Source organism: Cryptomeria japonica, chromosome 1 (genome assembly GCF_030272615.1).
Source record: "Cryptomeria japonica chromosome 1, Sugi_1.0, whole genome shotgun sequence".
Taxonomy (NCBI): Eukaryota; Viridiplantae; Streptophyta; class Pinopsida; order Cupressales; family Cupressaceae; genus Cryptomeria; species Cryptomeria japonica.
This window is the reverse complement of record NC_081405.1, coordinates 388,427,877-388,444,457: the sequence shown is the minus strand read 5'-3', so window position 1 is coordinate 388,444,457 and position 16,581 is coordinate 388,427,877. Positions and strand designations below refer to the sequence as shown.

Below are 16,581 nucleotides of genomic sequence, written 5' to 3'. Positions count from 1 at the left end.
ATTGCTATATTAAGTCAAACCCAATTGTTGATCGATATCCAATACTAGCTATAAATCTACCCTCTCTCACTCCATTTGATCATTTACAATATTTGTGCATACATACTATTTTGTGAACTTGAGAGTATTGTGCTAAGAGCAATGTACATTTCAACTATTACACATTGAACAATAATGGAGTTAAGAATGTGTTTGTATGAAGGTATAATTGTTAGTTTTATTCTTTATTTTATGCAGTCATCTTATATTTCATTGAGTGATTTAATTAATTGTGAATTAGGTTTCATTGAATTTCTTATTTTGATTATTTATAATTTATTTGATCCATAATCAAGATCTATTTAAAAATAGGGTTTAAGTAAGCAACTACTAGGATTAGGTGTGTTTGGTTTGTAAGCTCTTTGATATAATTATTTTGTTCATAAAAAATAAACCAACCTTATATCTAAAAATTCTAACTATAGAATATTCCACCATTTTGTTATAGCATTGTCCTATCTCTAAAATATTTTTACCTATTTCCATTTCTTTTATAGTTCTACATTATTAGTACTTCTATTTATTTATGCATTTATCCCTTTATTTGAGAGATAATTTTATGATCATTTTAACCATAAAAAAACAAAATAAAAATAAAAATAAAAATACAAGAGTCATCATGAAAAGATAATTTTTTTTTACAAATGATGGTGTACAATAATCATATTGGAAGACATTATGAGGAGCACAAACATGTTAGATGAAGATTGTATCGTAATAATCTGCTCCCTAAGACATTATGAGGAGCACAAACATGTTAGATGAAGATTGTATCGTAATAATCTGCTCTCCCTAAATCACAGGCTAAAGTGGATGTTAAAGCGAATTTCAGTGGTCACATAAATTGTTTCCTACAAACACAGGCTAAAGCATCGGGATGTAAAAGATTGAAAAATGACAAGGCGGCTTGATGAAGATGGGAGTGGGTGTTTGGTTCGAATGGCGTAAACAAAGGACAAAATTTTGGTTGCAGCCACAGAAAATAAAATGCATTTCATCAATGATATTGCATAGGCAATGTGCATTCTGAAGCTATAAACTGTAGAGGCCATGGAGAGCGTTGATGTCTGCATTAACGATGTGCTGACGGACGACGGACTGAGAGCCATTCTGGCGAAGGTGGAGGACGGCAAGGAGAAGAACAATTACGGACTAGTGTGTAAGCGGTGGTTGCACTTGCAGAGTGCGGAGCGGCGGCGGCTGTGCGTGCGAGCGGGGCCGCTCATGTTGCGCCGCATGGCCGCTCGCTTCCCTCGTCTCTTCGATCTCGATTTCTCTCAATCCGTCTCCAGATCGTATTTTCCTGGCGTTTCTGATCAAGATTTGGGTGTCATTGCCACCTCCTTCTTCTCTCTCCACATTCTTAATCTCCGAGAATGCAAAGGTAAAAAGCTGCCCTTATTTTCTCCAAAAATATCTGGACTCCTATTGTTTGAAAAAAAATGTTTTGAGGTCTTGATGACTAATAAATTTGAGATGAATTGATCTTTCTTCAAGCTATTTTGGCTCTTCTATGTTTGATTCATAATATGACCTCAGGCATCATGGCCCCTTTTTGGGGTTTAATTATTCAATCCGGGTAGGATTTGTTTGGTCAAGTACGCGAAAACATTTTGGTATCAGGATTGGGATATGCATTCTGTCAAATTCATCTGAACACTAACGTTGATCTCTGACCAACTGCTTACAAGCAATTTAACTTCAGCCACTTGACAATTAGTCCTTTTCTTATTGCGAAGAAAGACAACATTTGAGCATCTATGAATTATAGCTTAAATCGCTCCTCTGTTTCCAGACACTTCTATCTTTTTGATTTTAAGTGAGTTTTGTGTTAAATACTAATTGTGTTTTGAAATTTTGTATTTTAAGATCCATCTGTGTGAACTGCAGCCAAAACAAGCATGATGGTTATGCCTTAATTTGAACAGATGTGGAAGCCATCCCTAAGTATAAAGAGTACTCCAGAAGAAAATCAAAAGAATTCTCTGAATATGATTTTTTAATATTTATTTATTAGGGAGGAGGGGGACTAGGAGTGGATGAAACCCATGCTCGCTTGCACGCACGGCGCTCTAACTCTATTAACATTTGAATTTGCGTTATTTGCATGGTGATACCTTTTCAGTTTTCTGTCAACCACTAGACTACATCCCTATAGTTCCTTTAGCTTTCCAATCATCTGGAGCATATTCCTTTTTAAGGACTTGTGCGGTTGCACCCACGTTGGTTCGCTGCCCTCACTAGATTCCCCGGCCGACACTTTTGCTCATTTTTCTGATGTGCGGATGTTTAGTTCCGACTCTTAATATCCAATGCTAGGTTTTATTTGTTCTAATGCAAACAATGTGGAAAATCTTCATTATTCTTTGCAAGAAGGGTACAAGTACCTCAACGAACTGTCATCTTTTCAAGCCAGCGGTTGGTTCTTTTTCAAGTTTCCCCATCAATTCGTTGATTCTTCTATTATAGGATTGTACAATTTTCCTTGCTGGGTGTTGTTGAGCTTCATGACTATGCCATTCTCATCTTTGGGGAGCTCAATGTCTTTTTCTAATGCCTTATGTATTTTTTTTTTCCCTAGAGGTATAAGCTTTGCCGGTGCATTAATAAACCAGTCTATAGCAACTCTTTGGAGTGTTGTTGCAAATGAGTGCAATTAGTGGTGTTCATCTGAGGTCTCATTTGCAATCCAGATAGTTCTGCAGTATTTTACCAGATCTTCTGATCTTTATTTGTAAACTTCTGCAGCTCTTACCTCTTTGAGTTTCAACGTTGTGGACTGCTCCACATCTATTTTTGTGTTTTGGATTTGCACAACTCTTTTTGTATGATCCTTATCCTTAGGAAGGTCTGCCTTGCATATTTCCTTTCTTTGTAGCATTGGCAAACATGTCTAGATCCTTCATCTTTCCTCTGGCCCAAATAATCTGTGTGATGCTTTGCTTGCTTGTAGGCGCCATTCGGTTGCTGCTTACTCCACTTTGTCCTATTGGCTGCCTTGGTGTTCTTCATTCACCACCATCAATTAGTAGGTCTTCGGTGCATTGATATCCTGTTCATAAGGAGCTTTCTCTTTGTTTGTGAGGAAGTCTTTAGTCTTCATCTTGAGAGAAGTAATTTCCTTTCAAAGGGTGTAATTGACTTCTTACAGATTATTAGGCAGCTATAGTTTTAATATTTTGAACAGCACTACTAAAACAAAAGCAACAATAGAATAATGAAAATGATAAATTACAATCAATAAATAGAGAATTTTCGAATAGAGCTTTCATTAGTTTTAGATGTTAAGTGCAATCTGAATGCTCTTTGGAAATTGGCTCAGCATTCTCTTGGTAATCAATGCAGAGGCATTTAAGCTAATGGCCACAAGGAGGAGAATATTATATATAACTCTTATGTGCCTTGGCTAGGAACCATCCAAGGTTTACACTATATCCTTGGGTGGACATACACTATATACCTCTTCTCCAATGCCCACTGCTTACCTAATTTTTTTCTTTTTTTGAGTCTACAGATATAACTCACACAAGCATTTGAGCCAATTAATACTTATATGTAGCTCCTTACGAGCAATACAATACTTAGCTCCTTAAGAACAGTTTAGAAATTACTGCTAGAAGCCAAACAATGGAAGACTAAAAGTCATCACTTTGAATCCCACCTTAGATGTCACTTAGGGGATTTGAACTTGGACAATGACAACCCAATGCTTAAACCACTTGATCTCAACCCTTTGAATTAATAAATATTTCCAAATACAATGCTATATATGGGTTTTTCAGTGTGGTGACAAGATTCACCACACTCTTTCCGTCACATATCAGGGTATTTGCTGTTGACAAAGAAAAGCTTTTGAGTCAAAAAATATAAGAGTGCACCTGTTTAGGCTTAACATCAATTTTCAAAAGCAAAAATTTACAAGGAACAAGGGCATGCATGTAATGCCCCCAATTAAAATCATGCAATATTTTGTGCGACTCAATGATTTGCTTTGTATTTTCAGAATTTCAGAAACTAAAGAAAAAGTGGAACAACAAATAAAAATTGAAAACAATGACTGGAAAAACTTTAGCAAACCCTGATACAACATTTCATATGATCAATCTGGTGAATTACAATTGCTGGTATAAATCCTAGGATGCTGCAAAGCTCAATGAAACCCTCAAAGAAAATATTCTATTTATTCCAAATGCTGATCAGAATTCTAAAATATCAAAATTGATTTTTTATTAATCTTTTTTTGCACTCACTATTATGATGTATGACCTGGTACAACTATATGGCCTGGCTGGGAATGCTTGTAAATGCTATAGTCTGCTATAGGTTTTGACATGCTGCTCCAGAAATTTCAGAAATGCAAGCTGTTGATTTTTAGCGATCAGATTAGCAGAATAGAATAGAAAATCAGAATACAAAGTAAATCATATACATAACACACATGTACCCTGGGAAAACCTCCCTCTTGGAGGAAAAACCCAGCAACCAAAGATCTTGATTAGGCAATAACCAATTGAATCTTTACAATGAGCTTCAACACTTGAAGCTATCAGCAACTATGCACAGTAACATCTACAACCTAGGGCACACAGAGATAATGAACTTATCTGCAATACAATGTTGCTGTCACAATGATGAGGTATGCTGGTCCTAGGATAGTGATTACAGCCTTCAAGAACAGTTCTCTGATCTTCAAATGATGACTGCTGCCATCTGAAACCAGTTTGTTGTCACACAGTGATGTTTGCTGACTGCTAGATAAGGTTCGCTGTCTTCCAATTGGTGTTTGTTGTGCATTCAATGATGATTGCTGTCATCTAGAGATGATTCGCTGCTTCTGAAGTAATTCGCTTATAGCAGTTAAGAATGTATTTTCTGAATGTGTGTCTTAACAATGACATTAGCATTGCATATATATATGAGACTCTAGCCATCAATTTGTCTTAGGTCGGCTAGGAGTCTAATTACAATGCAAAACATAAAGTGGCGCCAAAACCAAATAACCCCACACGTTAAGATAGGGCAGGGTTAATCCACAAGTTACATATACTGCCGGGTGTGCTAGGTCGGCCCTAGAAAGGGCTCCGACCTAGCTACTTACAACAACACTCCCTCTTAGCTAGGGAGGAGACCTTCACAAGATCTGAGATTCATGGCTGCTCCATGAACAATGCAAATGAATACAACCACCATGACTACTCCCATGGATGACGTTCACCATAGCTACTCCCAGAGGGTGAACAAGCACAAGTGCTGAATCATATCCACCATGCCTACTCGTAGAGGGTGGGTCCACCATACCTACTCGTAGAGGGTGGAAAAACACAAGTACATCATGGGATTTCTTCCATGACATCCATCATGCCTACTCGCAGAGGATGGAGGAGGGCTTTCACCTCAAACTTCTCCCAAAGAAGAGTGCATTACCACCATGCCTACTCGTAGAGGGTGGATCCACCATACCTACTCGCAGAGGGTGGAACGAGAGCTCTAACCTCAGATTTCTCCCAGAGAAGAATGCATCACCACCATGCCTACTCGCAGAGGGTGGATCCACCATACCTACTCGCAGAGGGTGGAACGAGGGCTTTCACCTCAAACTTCTCCCAAAGAAGAATGCATTACCCAAAATATGTGGCTTCCTCTGAAGTTGAAAGAAACTAGCTCCCTCTGAAGCTAAAGATGTCAAGCTCCCTCTAACATTTCCCCTTTTTAGGAAAGGAAGTCTTCATTTGACCTTTGCTCCTCCTGAGATGTCCCTATGCCAACTTCTGCAGGAGAAGCAAGAGGAGTGGACCTGAATTTGCAATCCCGAGCAAAATGACCATACTTGTCACACTTAAAGCACTGGATGTGAGATAAGTCCTTCCTTTTTGATTTAGGGGCAGGATCTGAATCTCTGTCTCTATCCCACTTCTTTCCTTTGCCTTTAACCACATGCGGAGCAAGGACTTGATTTTCTACATCATAATGATCACGCTCAATTCCTCTTGCTATCAACCGTGACTCTTCTTGATGCAATCTACTCTCAAACGATCGAACTTGGGAAGTTCTGATCTTGCACTAATTCCTTCAATGTAAGATTCCCAAGATGCCGGAAGACCATTGAGAGCAAGCATGGTCAAGTCACTGTCATCAACAACCTTCCCAATGGATGAGAGCTGATCTCTCAAATCAGAAATCCTCATGAAGTATGCTATGACAGATTCACCTTTCATCATCTTGATGTGATGAAGCTGCTGTTTCAAAGCTAGGGCATGGCTGGTGTTGTTGATTTCGTACATCTCTTCCAATGTCTTGAACATTTCGCTGGCAGTCTTCAACTTAGAGATGATAGGTACAATATGATCCTTCACGGAGTCAACCAGCATTCTGTGAGCTTGAAAATCTTTCTTCCTCCATGAAGTCTTTTCCTCTTCTGCCTCAGGTTCAATGGATGATCTCTCCACAAAGTCTGCAAGATCACTACCATTCAATGCAAGCATGATTCAGAATCTCCATGACGTGAAGTTGGATGCACCATCCAATCTATCTTCAACCCTAAGACAGTTCAACATTTCGAATGAAGTGATAAGAGCAAATAGAAAGAGGAGGAACAACTACAATCAATCTGATTACCCCTAATTCAAACCAAGCTCTGATACCATGTTGAGACATGGACCAGCTAGGACTCGAACCTAGGACCTTCCATACGCTGCTGGAGTGCTCTACCACTGAGCTACTGGCCCCTCTTGGACCAGTCCATCGTCGGTCCGGGTGTGGCTTAAGCAGTCATCATTTGAAGATCAGAGAACTGTTCTTGAAGGCTGTAATCACCATCCTAGGACCAGCATACCTCATCCTTGTGAAAGCAACATTGTAGTATCTCTGTGTGCCCTAGGTTGTAGATGTTACTGTGCATAGTTGCTGATAGCTTCAAGTGTTGAAGCTCATTGTAAAGATTCAATTGGTTATTGCCTAATCAAGATCTTTGGTTGCTGGGGTTTTCCTCCAAGAGGGAGGTTTTCCCAGGGTACATGTGTTATGTGTATGATTTACTTTGTATTCTGATTTTCTATTCTATTCTGCTAATCTGATCACTAAAAATCAACATGGTATCAGAGCCAGGTTCAGGCTAGGAGCCCCAAGCACACGAGAGGTGTGGCTTAAGGGGGGGTGTTAGTGTTGGAAATATGCCACACCCGGACCGACGATGGACTGGTCCAAGAGGGGCCAGTAGCTCAGTGGTAGAGCACTCCAGCAGCGTATGGAAGGTCCTAGGTTCGAGTCCTAGCTGGTCCATGTCTCAACACAAGCAATCCCTGTTTCTCCCTTGAAATCAGCCACACAGTATTTTCTGATTTCCTTTTTTTTTCTTCTTGGATCCCTGACTGGTATGACTGGCTAGATATTTACGGTTAGTATGGGATATTCAGATCTGACTATAAACGCTTGAAGACTTTCTCAAATATGCGGCTAAAATTTACCTTTATCAGATTATCTTGGTAAGATTGGCAACATTTCAAAAAGTGACCTTAACCTCCATTTGCATGCTAAGTGATGACTGAAATGATGAGTGCATCAGATTGTTTGACTGGTAAAGGTGCTCAAAATGTCTGAATTTTTCTTCTTAATGTGGTGCTCAAGTAGGGTAGCTCAGATCCAGGTGATGTCCAAAATCCAACAAAAAATTGAAAAATTAATATATAAACCATAAAATATGCTTTGGTGATGAAATGATGATAGTTGCTTGCAAATCCAAATTACATATTGCTAGAATCTTGCTTGAAACTTCCAAAAATAAGCAACAAACATTGTAGCGGCACTGTATCAAGCTGAAAAATTATCTCCGAATCCTCAACAAAGAATGCAATTGTGATCCTTGGATGGATTCACCTATAATTGGGAAAAAGGGTTTTTGTCCTTGATCCCAAATGTGGAATACAAGAGAGTTTTTGTTCTCTCAAAATCCTGAACAAACCAAAGGTTTTTGTGCTTGGATGCTAGATTAAGAAAAAATGCTCAAATCCAAAAATTATTGCAATTGATGAAATGAAGTTAGGTGCCTCCTTGATGTACATTTCCAAATTGGGCCCTTGGATTTAAATTTCCCTCTTAGTATTAAAAAATATAGTAAATATATCTTATTTTATTTGTATTTAAGTAATAAAAAATGCTTTGTTAAAAGTATTGTTTAAACACACCTTTTATTTTAATTATAATGATATTATTAAGTTTTTTTTTTTTTTTTGATCGGTAATGGGCCAAAGCCGATAAGGTGTACATACCCTACCCCCTTGTGGGATTTGAGCTTGTGACCTCTCTTTCAAGAACACAAGTTCTCCACCACTAGGCCAACTCAAGTTGTATGATAATATTATTAAGTTGTTAATACTGTTCAGGGAGTACCTGATTTTTGCCCAAAAAAAGGAAATCCAATAATACAATTTATTTACAAGAGTATTCTTTCACTAAATTACACAATAGCAATTGATTTTAGGGAAATCAATCAATTAACATTAAACAAAATGATAATGAAGATTTCTATTGTAAACATGCACATTATAGCTTATTCCTAATAACCAACCATATTAGAAATTTGAGGGGAAAACACAATAGGGTGCCGGGAGATTGTCCACACCTAAGCCCAAGAGTGCTGAACAACCAACCAAGTCAATCCGACCCCTTGGCTCACAAGCAGTCCAACTCAATGGGTGGTCTACTTAATTGAGGGAACCTGTACTTTTGCATCTCCCTATCATGTTTTCTTGCCAATTCCTGATATGATTGCTTTATGAAAATCAAATGAATGATTACTAATTATAAGAATCTTGATGGATTGGCAAGTTAATTAATGAATAAATCTGTTCTTTACCAAATTCACAAACTAATAAACATTGGATTCAAACATGTGGCATACTTATTACTTCAACAATATAATGGTCTGCTGTATCTTACTACCCTATAATTCAGATTATTGCTGCTTATAATTCCAATTTCTTACTGTCTTATCATACAGATCAGATCTCTATCTCTTGATTTCAAAATAAATGTCTATTCCAGATCAGATTATTTATTTTCTAATCTCTTTTCCTTCATTCCATTCATTGATGCCTCTCCTCAATGAGATTTCCTCCTTTTTATATCTTCCATGGTGGGAAAGGTCATGTCTTTTAATTTTGAAAAGATACATTTGTTTGCAAACTGCTGCCCTTTCCTAAAGTCGCTGCTCTTCATTGTGCCTGCTGTTTGGGGAGACTAATTAATTGATAATTTCTTAAATTCTCGCTCTAGGTCGGCCCTTTAATAGTCACAAATAATTATTTTTATTTTTATTTTATTTTGGGTCTGGCCTCTTTTCACTTATTCAATCGCTCATGCTTTATTATTTAATGCTGCGATTTGTGTTTATAAAGCCCTAATCTCATGCGGGGTATGACATTTTAGTTCAAAAAAAGGGGACTTGACAATGTGCCCTTGAAGATAGACATCACTTTCAAATTACAAAATGTCGATCAATGCACAGGCATGCTCCATCATAGCGGAATGCCAAATTTAAAAAGAAGTCTAAATGTGTAGCCCCGTTCAGTGGCATGCACCTTTGGGAGGTGTTTTGTGTTTCCAAAATCCTAAAAGATATTATGTAATGCCCCCTTGTTGAAATAGGATTTATTAATAAATAATAATAATAAACTAAAACATCAAAGAATAAAAATAAAATTTAATATAATTAAAATTTAGTTAAGTTTAATGAATGGTCAAAAGGCATGAAATGAAAAGTTGTGACTCCCTCAAACATGAGATATAAAAGGGAGAGAAGAGAACTTCATTTGGGGAGAAAAGAGATGAAGAAAGAAAGAAGGGAGCAAAGGAATTAAGGAAGCATTAATGGGAAGAAGATAAGGAAGCTGCTCTTTCAAAGGGGCAGCAATGATGAAGGGTGGTAATTCCGAAAGGTTGTAACCATTATGAAGAGGTGTGACTCTTCCTCACATTGGAGGATATAAAGATAAGTTTTCATTTAAGGAGGATATTAAAAGGGGAGATCAATTTGAGGAATAATATATTATTCTCAAGGGCAACAATGAAAAGTGGTGACTCAGTTTTTTGGTTGGAGTTGGTGTTGAGCCCAATGTTGGTATCTTGAAACTTTGTATGTTTTAAACAATTCAAAATGTCGGGGGTTATTAGGAATCCCCTCTTAGGGCATCCTTGACCGTCAGGTTTGCACCCCTAGATCGATAACTCGATGTGAAGCCTTGAAGGTTGGATGTCAACGATTGACAATTACATGTGCCTATGCTTTTTCTTTGTTGTAAACTAAAGACCTTCCCAAAAGGTTGATGTAACCCTTTGTTGATGTGTTTTTCATGCACATGCGAACACAAAATAAAATACCAAGGTATCTTATCCTCTCTTGAATAAAGTTATCCGAATGCTAAAGATTTGCCTAAGGATCAGTCAAAATAACTCCAAGGTTCTTATATGTAGGGTCTCTACGTGTGGATAATCTCTGTTGGTGTGATGTGATTATGCTGGATTAACAAGGGGACTTACATTCGACTGCCTGAGTGTTTAATCTGCTGGAACTTGAATCCTATCTACTAGCTGGAAGATAAAGAAATATCAAAAGATACAGGGTTTGGAGAATCTAATCTAAGACCTAGAATGCAAGAAGAGGGATGAACAACTAGGTGGAGTCCTACTGGGCTGGGTCTCACCATCAGGTTGAACAATCCGACACCAACTCAGTGTGATCTTCTAAGGGATGCTTCGAATATATTCAAATCGTACACCATCCGACACTGATCACCATTCAAGTTAATGCGTAAACAATAAATGCGTAACGACTTGAGATTAAGCTCATTCTATGCCAGTTGACCACGCAGGGCGCACTTACAATCAGCAAGAGGCTAGTGGTTTGGACTAGGCAGATTCCACGCAAGTGCATTCAATAACTTCCTGTTACCAAATTTTGCACATGCCAAAATTAGTGCCCTAATGAAGCCTTGCATTCATTCATTTTGAAAAGATCAAATCATGAACCAGGGAGAAATGCACTGTTTTTGTCTAACTTGTTTGCTTTATGTGCAGATACAGGAAAGTAAGACAACATGTGGGTTAAAATGTGGCTCCCACGAGGGTTGAGCTCAACATGTTGTAGACCACAAAGATATTTATGCTCCATTGTAGATGAAATAGCGTGGTCTATTAAAACCTTCAAGCAAATTCATGTTGGCAAGTGTATCGCCGAATCCCCTGCATAGCTGATGAAAGGCCAAAAGAAGCTCAGAGAAAATGCAATCGACCTGTGTAAAGTTTTTACTTGAGCGCCAAAGAGGGTTTCAAAAGGCTAGAGAACTTCCAAGCGTTTTCAGTCGCCAAGCAGGAAGAACATTTATCCCACATTGGTCGCGGGGAGGAGCATTTTTGTATTTAAAGCTAAAGTCACATATAACTATAGTGTCAAAGCTTATGAGCTTTTAACAAGAAGTGTCTCATCGCCCCATGGACCCTGCATGTGCACGCATCTCAAGGCGTCTTAATTTTGTGATCGGTTGGCGGGAAGAGGTTAAAGGTCGAGCAAGTCAGTAAACATCGAACACAGATTGTGGAGATCTAACGACTGTCGCTATGTCGCAATGAAAAGATGCACACCGGATTATCGCCGCGACTTGGCGACTGATGATGTGGTAGAACAAGGAGTAAAGATCAACCATCAGATCAAGAGAGATAGAACGACGGAGTGACATTCCAAGGCTATCCATGATTGTCATTGTACCGTGGTTGTGAAGTGCTCGGAACGAATACCCTCGCGACAGGTGGCAGTCCAGGTGGCCGTCCAGGTGGGCTCAGAGCAAATGAGGATGCGCCACATGGTAGAGAGAAGACGAAGAACCATGAGCAGACCAAGAGTAAAGATCGAGCAGATTTGATGACATCCAACGGTGATCACACAGATTTGACGGTGGTCACTAAGCCGCAAGGAAAAGTTGCTCGCCCAGCTATCTCATGCGACTTGGCGTCCAAGTAGTGGGGCCCGCTAAAGAAGCAATTCAGAGGAAGAAATAAAGAACGCAGATTAAGGTTGATCGGACGGAAGAGCTTCATTCCGATAGTGAGTCCAGGCTGTGCTAAGATGGTAGGGCAGGAACCTCGGAACCAACCAGGATGTGACACGTGGCCGGCTCGATAGAAAAGCAGGTGAAATGGAGCGTATCATCGGCCATCGGAATAAGCATTTCAGTTCTAACTTGATGACCTAATGAAGAAAGCAATGCTAGTTACAATCAGAAGCCGAAAGTGGTGGTAGGCAAAGTAGCGTCCAGGGATCCATGCAAAATGAGAAGAAAAAGCCATCAGGTAGTTTGAGGTCCGGTTACTCAGCTCGGAGCAAGTCTGCATGAGTCTTTCTTGTGATCTTGAGGTGATAAGGATTGATTTTGAGCGCCATATGGGTCAACTTTTAGTTGACTAAGAGTTTGAATTGAATTGCATGAGTTTTTCTCATGATTTTTGAGCCTTTTGGTGGCTTTTTTATTTCTACGAGAGGATCAGTTTTCAGAGGAGATATTTTTAGTGGGAGTTCATCTTCAGTCATTTTGGAGTTATCTTTCCTCTACCTTTTGGAAGGCTTTTGTATAAAGTGAAAAAGTTTTATCTTTCTTCACTAGTTCTTGATGATTCTCTGGCTGGTTTTACTAGAGAATACATTCTTGTAGCTCATATGCAGTTTTATGACAATTTTGAATAAAAATTACCAGCTTATGCCTTATGTCTTTATAGTTCATTTTCTTATCCTTGATTGAGAGTTAGTTTATTGTGTTATTGTCTAGATAACCTTTGAATTCTCTGTCTCATTTGTAAGTCAAAGGTTGTGCATTGTGATAAATTGGCTCATTTGGTTGATTGTGAAAGTTTCTCTTTCCTTTCAATTTCTTGAAGTTTAAATCCTTTGCATGAAATATTTATGTGTTATGAACTAGAAGTCTATTTGTGCAGATTGGTATTTTTAGGAGTGTATCTCTGTTATTTTGAGATATCTTATTGATGCTTCACCTTGGTTTAGCATTTGCAAGTCATTCTATTTTCATTTTTAGTTTTTCTACCCTTTTTCTCAGTAAAGATTTAGAGTTATTCACAGGGAACCAGCCCTTCATCTGGAGGTTAATTCTCACTATAGGCAACCCACAGGCCTGAGAATTATCCCATGTGTCACCAAGTTGCTTGAGCTTTCAGCTTGTGCACTATGGGTGCAATTTGAGTGACAACACTTCATTCAATCTAATTATTCACCATCTAAAATGGAGATTCAACAAGAGACTATGCATATTGCAAAGAAACAACACACTTCACCATAACTTCAATGAAAATGGAGTTTATTTACAATCAAGGCAACAATTCCTTGCCTTCTCTTCCTAATCTACTCTAATTGCTATTCTATTGTTATTGACTACTGACTATTGACTAATCTCTAACTATTCACTATTCTCTATTAGCTAACTATTAACTATTTACTATTCTCTAACTATTAACCTTTACAAATGAAGAGCCAAAGCTTTATATAGGGAGCTCTTTACAATTCAATGGCTCTGATTGATTTACAATCAATGGCTAGGATTACAAGATGGAAACTCTAATTAGGGTTTGTTACAACAAACTCCTTTACCCAATGAGAAAATTACATTTCATGAGTGTGGACCAATAGATGTCAGGGGTAGGTGCCTCAAAGTTTGTGCCATCATGGGTGAGTCAGGTACATTGAATCTGGATATGCTGATGTGAACCTATCTAACTGGAGGAACAGTGACTAGGACGCCACCTTGTTTGGTACTTGCTCTTATCTCTTTTGATACTCAATTTGGTGATGCTGAGAAGCTAAGTTTGATTAACTCTTCTGAAACTATTTGCTTCTTGAATGTACCTTTGCACTGGCCTCGGTTGATCCTCCTCTATCCTTGATGTACTTGATGAATGATGTACCTCCTTGACTCTCATGTGTTTGATGAAGCCTCCTTCCCGGTCAAGTCACTCCTCCTCTGGTAGCTCATATCGCCTTGAAGTGTTTATAAGATCTTTCTTTTGACATCCCGTGGTTTCTCCATGTGGTAGAATGAAGATCTTGAGGATAGCTTGCAACTCTTTGAACACTTGAAGTCTTCCAACACTTTAGAAGCACTTTGAGCCCTCCTCCATGCATTTGAGGTATCTTTAATGATGATGAAACTTGAATAGGTTGCCATTGTCTGTTCTTCCTTCTAGCCCGGTCTTGTTGATTTGCAAAACAAACCAAAAGATGATTAAGAATACATGATATATTGATTCTAACATGGCATTTCTCATTTCAAACCATCAACAAGAAGGCATTAAGATCAATTCGCTTTGGACCCTCTCCAAGGACAAGACCTATAATAAAATGCACTCTGGATCCTCTCCAGGGACAAGACCTATAATGAGATTTTCGCTTAGGACCCTTTGGAAGGGTCAGGAGCGGAAATTGACAAAGTTGCTCAATTAGAACTCATTTTCAACCTTACCTTACCAAGATCAAATCATTCACCTCCAAAATTGCCTAGGAATAGTTTTCGCTCAAGGGCCTAGGCAAAACATTAGACCTCCTAGGAATTTCACTCTAGACCCTCTGGAAGGGTCAGGAGCGAATTTGGCATTTTTGGACAAATTCTTCATATTTTGTGACCACAACCCACTCAAATGCATGCCTAAGGATGCTTCTAAGTTCAAGCCACCTCAATCAACGTTAGGCTTAACACAAAATTGGGAGCAAAAGAGGCTTCAAGAAAATTCGCTTTGAACCCTTCGGAAGGGTCAGGAGCAAAATTTGTAATTTAGCTTCAATTCTATAATCTTATTGCCTCAAATCACTTTTCAAGGCAAGTACACACATCAATCCTTTCCCAACCATGCCTTAGAAACAAAGATCTTGGTCTCAAACATGGAGCAAAATAGAGGTTTAAGGAATTTCACTCTGGACCCTTTGGAAGTGCCAGGAGCGAAATTCTTCCTTAGGCTCATTTCACACTTCTTTTTCTCTTAAATCACCTTAAACTTGACTTATCAAACCTCCTCTTAACATGATCAAGTCAATTTGCCATCAATTTAGCTTAAAACAAGGTTCTTTTAGTGCATTAGGCAAAACAAAGAGTCTTTCTAGGAATTTCGCTCTAGACCCTTTGGAAGCGTTAGGAGCGAATTTTGCGTTTCTAGGCTCAATTCACATCCAATTTGCCTTGGACTTGTCCATTCCCCCTTATCCTATCATATTCAAGCCAACTTGCTCTCAAAGTGGTGTCTACTCAATGTTTTTGACAAGAAATCAGGCTATCCTAAGGATTTCGCTTTGGACCCTTTGGAAGGGTCAGGAGCTTAGAAAGAATTTCGCTCTGGACCCTTTGGAAGGGTCAAGAGCGAAATTGATGTTTTAGCCTCAAATTTTCCATTACTGACTTCATTTTCAACCTTTCCTCATCAAAAACAAGTGTTTTGCCTTAAAAAATGCTTGGGAATGGATTAGTTCGTAGGTTTGAGCAAGACATAATGCTTCGTGGAGAAATTCACTTTGGACCCTTTGGAAGGGTCAAGAGCGAATTTGCTCTTTTTGGCTCAATTCTCATCCTTTTTCACTTAGCTTTGCTTTAAACTTGATCTTTGATCCTTTTCTCTGCCATGCATGACCACCATTCAATGTTTCTAGTGAGGAATTAGGTCATTTGGAGAATTTCGCCTTGGACCCTTTGAGAGGGTTAGGAGCTTAGACAAATTTTGCTCTGGACACTTTGGAAGGGTCAGGAGCGAAATTTGCAATTATACTCAAATCCTTCAGTTTCCATCACCTCACTTTGTTGCACACATCAATACTCTCTCAATCACGCCATAGGGATAAGGTTTATGAGACAAATTAGGACCAAGAAGGGAGATATAAGGAAATTCGCTTTGGACCCTTTGGAAGGGTCAGGAGCAAATTTGAGGAGTTAGTCTTAGATACCCTCCAAATACTCAAACCTCACCTTCAATCACATTGTTCTCACCTTAGGACATAGCAACAAACCACCTTAAGGAAGTGCCTAGTCAAAATGTTGAATGAAAAGTGCATCCTAACAATTTCGCTTAGGTACCTTTGGAAGGACAGGACCTATCTAGGAATTTCTCTCTGGACCCTTTGGAAGGGTCAAGAGCGAAATTTGCTTCTTTGCACAAATTCTTCATCACTTCCTTGACTAAATGCCCTAGGTCTTAAAGGCAAGGCCACCCTTGGATTTTCACTTAGACTCATGACAAGCTACAAAGATCCCTCTATTCCCAATCAAGACTTATGAAGCTCCTAGGCCTAACCAAGAGGAAACTTTAAATAGAGACCTTGACTTGGACCACCTACTGACCAATTTGAACCTAAGCAGACCATCCCATCCTAACGAGCCCTCTTGCGACCCTTCAATGCAAAGACTAATAGCCAAGAACCTAAAAGACTAAGCCATGAAGACTAACTCTGAAAAGCAAAAAGCAGGGGTCCCCATTTGCAATGGGGCGATGTGTGAATATGTCACAACA

The 16,581-nt window shown here is 38.9% G+C and overlaps 1 protein-coding gene across 1 annotated transcript in view; it reads left to right on the top strand.

Moving 5' to 3' along the window:
* Nucleotides 1–731: 731 nt before the first annotated feature.
* Nucleotides 732–16,581, top strand: part of LOC131070915 (uncharacterized) — a 33,069-nt gene continuing 17,219 nt past the window's right edge. The window contains exon 1 of the mRNA XM_058006600.2: nucleotides 732–1,423. Within this exon, the coding sequence (XP_057862583.2) occupies nucleotides 1,090–1,423 (334 nt within the window). The 5' untranslated portion in view covers nucleotides 732–1,089. The remainder of the gene's footprint in view (nucleotides 1,424–16,581) is intronic.